The sequence below is a fragment of the Sceloporus occidentalis genome, unplaced genomic scaffold (genome assembly GCF_023333645.1).
Source record: "Sceloporus occidentalis isolate IW3139 unplaced genomic scaffold, rSceOcc1.0.p SCAF_426, whole genome shotgun sequence".
Taxonomy (NCBI): Eukaryota; Metazoa; Chordata; class Lepidosauria; order Squamata; family Phrynosomatidae; genus Sceloporus; species Sceloporus occidentalis.
Genome location: NW_028317406.1, coordinates 206173 through 215000, shown reverse-complemented (window position 1 = coordinate 215000; position 8828 = coordinate 206173). Strand labels below are relative to the sequence as shown.

Here is an 8828-nt window from a genome sequence, read left to right as displayed (position 1 = left end):
CGAGTCAAACAACACCCCAATATGTGTTCAGTAACATCTCCTGAGCGCAGTGATATCCCCCATACATGGGTTTGTAGGGTTATTTGGGAGGTAAAAGGCCGCCTTTGTGAGGTGTGTATTTTTTTGCCATTTAGACATCTGATCCCCTGCCCCATGTCCCATATTTGGGACATCTTTGAACCTGGTCAATTCAATTTACCCCATCAAATCATATATTTTTTAATACCAGACACCCTATGGGCATTTGTAATGCCAATATTTTAACTCTTTCCATGCTGGAATTTTTGTAAAGATAAAGAATTTTAGGACTTGCTTATTAAAAACTTTTTTTATTTTTTTGGTGACAGTGGGGATTTTTACGTTACCATATATTTTTTTTTTTTTTTACTAGTCACTCATTAGTAGTGAGCTGGGTTCCATTGACCTTGCATGGTTGGATGCAGCACCTGCATTCAACCTGCAGGAGGAGCTCGAGAGTTCTCTGTGAACTCAGATCTATTGTTAATGCCATCCTGTGAATGATGGCAACGTCATTTACAGGATGGCACTTGTGGTTGCTCTTCGGAGCAATCACAAGGCTATCGGGGAAGGGGGTAGTGTTACTGGCGTGCGTCGATATCGAGGCATGTCAGCAACACAGTTTATGCTTAGGAAGCGATTCCGATCGCTTCCTAAGCTGTTTTAGCCGGGCGCCGCCGCAATCTTTGATGATTGGTGCGGCGACGGCCATTTTTCTTCTGGGGAGGGCTCCCCTCCCCGGATCCACGGTGAGCCTCACTTGTGAGGCTTCCGTGGATGCTGCAAAGCCGCCGATCGTGGCGATGCAGCTATTTAACGGCAGCCCGTACATGTACGTGGATGGTCGTTAAGGGGATAAAGTTATGTTCATCGTACTTACTCGCAAAGCGCAGACAGGAGGCTCGTATAATGCCAACTATAAAAACATAAAATGGTTAAAAATACACCCCATATCCCCAATGTGCACCCCACTCTTTAAAGGCCGTACCCTCGTTTCTGGAATCGAGTCAGTATTTTTATTGCTTCTATATTTTAGTACATATTTTCCTATCTTTATCTCCTCATTACTAGTTTTCAGACATTAAAGTCTCGTTTGTGTCGGACTCTCGCCGGACGCCGCTTGGTTCAGCTGCGGGTAACGTCACTTTGGTTTGCGGCGGCAGCGTCTCCGCGGTTGCGCTCTTCTTCATTTAGTGCACGTGCGGCGGATGCCATTCCAGCTAATTCGGCGCATGTTCAGCTCTTTGCGCTCACAGACTCGCAGGGAAACCCCTCACAAGCGTTCTCAGGGGTTCTCCATCTTTTTGTGGCAGGTGTCATCACCTTCGCTTACAAAACTTTGAGGCGTTTCATTAATGATTCATTCATTATTATTAATTATTATTATTATTAATTTATTGTAATTCATCCTAAACACATTTATTTGCATTTATAAAAGTTTGTCCACAGCTCATTAAATTACTTTTATCCATTCTGTGCATGCGCCTCGGTCACCCATCAAACTATTAATGTTAATTATGAAACTGCCTGGATCTTATGGTCTAACTGGTGCTTGGAACGTGGATTCCATAGAATTCATTGCCAATTGTTTGCCCTATGACCGGGGTAAATCACTCCGTAGAATCTGCCCCTTCAGCAGCTCTCTCGTCCCTCATACTCCAGAGATAAATCCGCTGCCCGATGGAGGTCCCGAGTTACGGCTTCGTCCGGCAGCTTTAAAGCTTTGAGGACTAAATATCAGTCAATGCCGTGCTCCTATGGAGCTTCAGCATTGAAAGAGTTAAAAAAGAAAGAAAAAAATAACAGCACTGACCTGAAAGTCAAGGGCGCTTCCAGGTCAACTGCTGCAGAACCAATCAAATGCGGGCTGATGATCACTGACCAATAGGAGTGATCTGATCATTATGCCAGCCCCTGGATGACCCTGCCCTAGAAAGAGGGAGGGGTCATCTAAGGTAATAATAACCCTCCTCCCAAACAAATTTTTTATAAAAACAGATAATCATTACACTGATTATTGATCGATTTATGTCAGCGGCCTAAACTCGTCACTTACAAGTGATCTGATGAAAAAAAATATATAAAAAGTTTGAACACCGTAATGCGCATGTTCCAGTTTTTAACCCGCAGTGCCTAAAAGACATGCCCTACCCACGTATGTGGGGTATTCTTGTACTCGGGGGTTTTCTGAATACAAATCACAAGTTCTTTTAGTAATTTTACTTACCCAGGGGAAAAAAATTGACAGAAATACTGTGTTCGGATCAAATTAGTTTGTTAACCCCTTGATGACAATTGCCGGTCCGGGCACGTCATGGAAATTCATGTCGATAACGACAAATGACGTGCCAGGACCGGCACGTCATTAAACGGGTGCAGAAAGCGATCTATTTACGCTTTCTGCACCGAAACGGCGTTGCTGTAATGCCTCGACCTCGAGGCATTCAGCAACGCCATTATCGGCACAAAAGGGCCATCTCTGGCCCCTCCCCGGGGCGTCAACATCCGCCATACTTTGTATGGCGGCGGACGCCCGTTTTAAAAGCGTTTAGGAGGCGAGCCTCGATCAGGAGGCATCCAGCGACACCAAACACTTACCTGGGGATGGACTGTGACCGCTCCGGAGAGCGGTCACAGCCGCAGCTGCCGGTGATCTTCGCCATCTGCAAGATGGCGGGGGTCCGGGAAAATTCAATAAAGAAAAACAATAAAGTCTAAAAAGTTCGCTAGACGGTCTCCAGACCCTCTAGAGAACTCTGGCAGACTGAAATGGCCCGGCTCAAAGATGTACCAAATAGGGCACGGGCAGTGGATCCCCAAATGCCAAAGTTCAACATTGAAAAATGTGCATGCCCCAAATGTGGCTCTTTTGCCCCCGAACAGCCAGGCAAAATCATTCATGTGGGGTATCACTGCGCTCAGGATATGTTGCTGAACACATATTGGGGTGTTTTGTGATAGTGACATATACCAGAACCTGTTTATTTATACCTAAAGTAAAATGTGTGTGAAAAAACAAATGCAAAAAAATTGCTACCATAAAGTTTGACAAAGGCTGATGGTAGAATAAGTGCTTGGAAAGGGTTAAAATACCAGCATTTGGAATACCCTGGGCTGTCTAGTTTTCAAAAATATATGACTTGATGGAGTAAATTGCATTGGCCGGCTTCAAAGATACCCGAAACGGCACATGGGGGGAAGAATTACCAGATTTGGAAAAAATGGCTTTGAAATAGCAGAACGCTACCTGTACTTATTGCTCCATAACGTGCAGAAAAAAGCAAAAAAACATAAAAACATTGGGTATTTCTAAACTCAGGACAAATAGTAGAATCTATTTAGCAGGTTTTTTTATTACCTTTTATAGATGAGTAAAAGATTTTTCAACTAAAAGTTAGAAACAGTCATTTTTTTCTAAATTTTTCACCATATTTTATACTTTTTTTAATAGTAAATAATATGATACAATCAAAACAATGTCATCTAAAGAAAGCCCTTCTTGTCCTGAAAAAAACCAATATCTAATGTGTGTGGGTTCAGTAAACGGGAAAGAAGAAAATTACAGCTAAACACGAGCAGCGCAGAAATGTTAAAACGGCCATTGTCACGAAGGGTACAAAAAGTAAAATCAGCATTTGTCACGAAGGGGTTAAACATGAAAAAAATGACGCTTTACTGCAATGTTTAGGACAGACTGGCACTAAAATGGTTAAATCAAAAGTGGTAAAATACTTTGGGATGCCAACTTTTAAAAATATATATATGAGGCGTTTCCAAAAACAAGACAAATACCTAAATACACTTTTGGAGTTTTTTCCCATTTGCACTTGTTAGATATATGTTTATAAATATATATAATTAAAAAAAAAATAGGAAAATTTTATTTTTCCTAATTGTCCACACATTTTTAGATATTTTTCATACTAAATGCTGGTTTATATATATATATATATATATATATATATATATATAGTTATTATTTCAAAAGAAAGCCCTACTTGTGCTGAAAGACAATATATAATGTGGGGGGGGCACTAAGTGAGTTAGTGGGCAATCAGAGCTGAATAAAGAGCAAAAGCACAAAAAACAGCTCTGGTCATTTAGAGCAAACATGGTGTAAAAAAAAACACAAAAAAACCATCCTGGTGCTGAAGGGGTTAAAGGTCACTTCGTTGGAGGCTCCGCGGCATCGAACACCTTTTTCTCAGGTTAGAAGATATTCGGAGAGCCAGCCCCGTTAGACGGACCCCCTGTCACATCGTCATGCTGGGTTTTCTCAGATTCTGGGGTTTTTATTAATTAAAGCAGAAATTATTATCGTCCCTTCGTACCGAAAGAGGAACGGAAAGAACATAAAACAAAGCGAGAGCGAGCAGCTCTGCCTCGGCTCGTTTCATGCACGTCATCCATTGCTTCTCGATTACATTATAATCCTCGCTTTATCTCGTGTCTCCTCGCAGAAAGTCAGGAGCTTTTTGACCAATATGCCGCAGTTTGATCTCAGAATGGTTACGTGCCGTATCGCGCATGCTGATGGTGTATAAAGACAGTAATTCATACAAAGCAGGCAGTCTGTAAAGGCAGGCGAGGCACCAGACGTGGATGTTCAGGTGCACATTGAAGCCGATGTTACGGGAAGCCTCCATCGTGTCGGGAGTAATATTATTATGTAAATCATCTATTTACAAGTGGCTTTCAATGCAGCTCTTTCAAAACGCGATTGAGATCAATTCTAAGTCTCTTATTCATTTACTCCATTTAATAAAAACATTTGTGATGAATTCATGCGCCTGTGTCTGAATGAGACGCGTCTATGGCTGAGGTTAATCGGCTTCCCTCCATTCATTCCCTCTTTCTAAACCGAACCACAAGGCCATTGATATGAACTCTAAAGTATATGGTCCGATTCTATGCGCTAACCTCTATGCATCAGACCCAGCTCCTAAAACACGGCACAGAGAATTCAACCCGCGTTTACGGCCGCCCAACGGAGGGCAAAACTTTAGCAGTACGGATGAGAAACAAGACCGGCTGCCCCCGTAATCCTGACGGTTACAGAAAGTACGAGGGCTCAGCATCCACTGCTCAGAATAAAGCTAAACTTTATACTAATCAATTAATAGGAACGAGAGTCGGTGGCGCCAAATTGGCAGGTATCTAAAAAAAAATTTAAAAAAAATAAGCTGAAGTGTTTATAACAAGCATTAACCGCCCATGTCATAAACATTACGATTTGTATTATTATTATATATATATACTCTCTGGCCGTATAACTAATCCCGTCCTTATAACCCGTTATATCCTGTATATTCCTCATATTATATATTATATACTCTCCGACCGTATAACTAATCCCGTCCTTATAACCCGTTATATCCCTGTATATTCCTCATATTATATATTATATACTCTCCGACCGTATAACTAATCCCATCCTTATAACCCGTCATATCCCTGTATATTCCTCATATTATATATTATATACTCTCCGACCGTATAACTAATCCCGTCCTTATAACCCGTCATATCCCTGTATATTCCTCATATTATATATTATATACTCTCCGTCCGTATAACTAATCCCATCCTTATAACGCGTTTTATATCCCTGTATATTCCTCATATTATATATTATATACTCTCTGGCCGTATAACTAATCCCATCCTTATAACCCGTTATATCCTGTATATTCCTCATATTATATATTATATACTCTCCGGCCGTATAACTAATCCCGTCCTTATAACCCATTATATCCCTGTATATTCCGCATATTATATACTCTCCGGCCGTATAACTAATCCCGTCCTTATAACCCATTATATCCCTGTATATTCCTCATATTATATATTATATACTCTCCGGCCGTATAACCCGTTATATCCCTGTATATTCCTCATATTATATACTCTCCGGCCGTATAACTAATCCCGTCCTTATAACCCGTTATATCCTGTATATTCCTCATATTATATATTATATACTCTCCCCCCGTATAAATAATCCCGTCCTTATAACCCATTATATCCCTGGATATTCTTCATATTATATATTATATACTCTCCGGCTGTATAACTAATCCCGTCTTTATAACCCGTTAGATCCTGTATATTCCTCATATTATATACTCTCCGACCCGTATAACTAATCCCGTCCTTATAACCCGTTATATCCTGTATATTGCTCATATTATATACTCTCCCGCCATATAATTTACCCCGTCCTTATAACCCATTATATCCCTGTATATTCCTCATATTATATACTATATACTCTCCGGCTGTATAACCCGTTATATCCCTGTATATTCCTCATATTATATATTATATACTCTCCGGCCATATAACTAATCCCTGTCCTTATAACCCGTTATATCCCTGTATATTCCTCATATTATATATGTGGAGGTAGCATGCAGACTATGTCAGACACCATAGGAGCATTATAACATAATTATATTAAAAATATAAATTCCAGTCATTATGGGTGTAAAAGGAGTTAAAGTGACCTGACATAACTAAACAACATTTGGCCAGTTGAATTTACATCCTCACAGAAAGGACAGGAGGAGAATTATTTAAGTGCAAATGTAAAACAATATGCAAATTTTTCGTTTATTTAAAATAATTTAATGAACTGGATGTTAAAAAACAACTTAAAATTTACATTAACATTCTTATTTTGTTATGATGTAATAAAAAACAATATTTTCAAAGTACAAGAACCCAAACACAATATTTATGAAACAAAATAACCCCAAACATTCTGAAAAGAGGTGGACTATTACTGTTCAAGAAACTTTGCCCCAGCCCTGGCACTTTGCACCCAGCACTTTGCACCCAGCACTTTGCACCCAGCACTTTGCACCCAGCCCTGGCACTTTGCACCCAGCACTTTGCGCCCAGCCCTGGCACTTTGCGCCCAGCCCTGGCACTTTGCGCCCAGCACTCAGTACTTTGCCTCAGCCCTGGCACTTTGCACCCAGCACTTTGCACCCAGCCCTGGCACTTTGCACCCAGCACTTTGCCCCAGCCCTGGCACTTTGCGCCCAGCCCTGGCACTTTGCGCCCAGCCCTGGCACTTTGCGCCCAGCACTCAGTACTTTGCCTCAGCCCTGGCACTTTGCACCCAGCACTTTGCACCCAGCCCTGGCACTTTGCACCCAGCACTTTGCACTGTGCCCCTGCACCCAGTCTCCAAATCTGCCCTGCACTCAGCCCTGCCCCCACATTCTGCCCTGCCCCCACACTCACACCCTGCACCCACTCTGCCCTGCACCCACACTCACACCCTGCACCCACACTCACACCCTGCACCCACACTCACACCCTGCCCTGCACCCAGTCTCCCACCCTGCATCCCCACCCCCACTCTGCCCTGCACCCAGTCTCCTGCCCTGCCCCCACACTCACACCCTGCCCTGCACCCCCACCCCCACGAATCGCTCTGTGAGAATGGAGCCACTCGCACAGAGCGATTCGCACAGACATGAAGAATACTTACCTCCGGAACGCGTCACGTAACTAAAAGAAGGCGGAGACTGCAGAAGCGGGGAACGCTCGCGGAGGTAAGTAAACAACGAATCGATCACTCGATTAATCGATAACAGAAATCGTCGACAACGATTTCCGTTATCGATTATTATCGATTTTATCGATTCGTTGTTTCAGCCCTAATTGTAATTCATGTATTACATTGTCTGTATGGTCTGATTGTAAATAATGTGTGATAGTGTTAGTATTGTCTTTTGATGTTGTATCCCTAGGATTGTTTCTATAGGATTGTAAATTGTATGTATTGTCTTTTGAGATTAGTTTATCCATAGGATTGTAAATTGTATGTTGTGTGATAGTGTTAGTATTTTGATATTGTTAACCAATAGGAATGTTAATGAAATTTACCTTTGATCCCACCCTATAAGAACTCCCTGTATGTCCTTAGTTTAGTTACAATCTTTCCATCCTTGCTGCAGTCACAACTTCATTACCAATGTAACCCTGTGTGTGTTAGCCTTCATAGGCTTCATCACAGCATTAAAGCCTCCATTTTCCTATCAAAGAAGTATTTTCTTGTGATTATTCGAGCTATGTGGATTTAAGTTATTAACCCCTAGACGAAGGTGTGTCGGCACCTGGAATCCCCTTTTTCCCCAAATATATCCAATTATATATCCGACATATATTATATACTCTCCCCCCGTATAACTAATCCCGTCCTTATAACCCGTTAGATCCCTGTATATTCCTCATATTATATACTATATATTATATACGGTCTAGCCCATATATAAAGGCATCTATTGGATCGGATAGCACAGACTCTGTGAGGATTCCACATCTTTAAGGCTCTTACTGTAAAGAACTTGCTTTAGGTGAAAATTCCTATCTCTAAGTCTGAAGGGACGGCCTCTTGTTCGCTGCACAGAGCTGTTAATGAATAGGTCATCAGAGAGAGCAGTCGGTATTGGCCCCGTATAGATTTGGATTATGATGTCATATCTGTTGTAAGCTACCGTTTATTGTAACACAAGTTTGTCTACAGTTATTCCCAAATCCTTTTTATTAAGTAAACTCCATTTAAGGTATAATTTGAACATTTGTTTCCCCAAAATGCATAACATTGCACTTATCAGCATTAAATCTCATCTCCCACTTGGTCTTCTTATTCTTAACCAAATCTCCTAGGAGGGAAAGATGCATAGCTTTCAACACCGGCCACAAGATGATTAAAAATACATTAAATAACAGGGGCCCAGGACAGACCCCTTAGGGCCCCCCTAGCCTATGATCCTAAATTAAAGGAAATAAAG

General features: G+C 41.5%; 1 protein-coding gene across 1 annotated transcript in view; it reads right to left on the bottom strand.

Moving 5' to 3' along the window:
- The window catches only part of LOC149272680 (shootin-1-like), a 34464-nt gene extending 29800 nt beyond the window's left edge, over positions 1 to 4664 (bottom strand). Inside the window, exon 1 of the mRNA XM_089506827.1 lies at positions 4532 to 4664. Within this exon, the coding sequence (XP_089362953.1) occupies positions 4532 to 4664 (133 nt within the window). The remainder of the gene's footprint in view (positions 1 to 4531) is intronic.
- Between the last annotated feature and the right edge of the window lie 4164 nt (positions 4665 to 8828).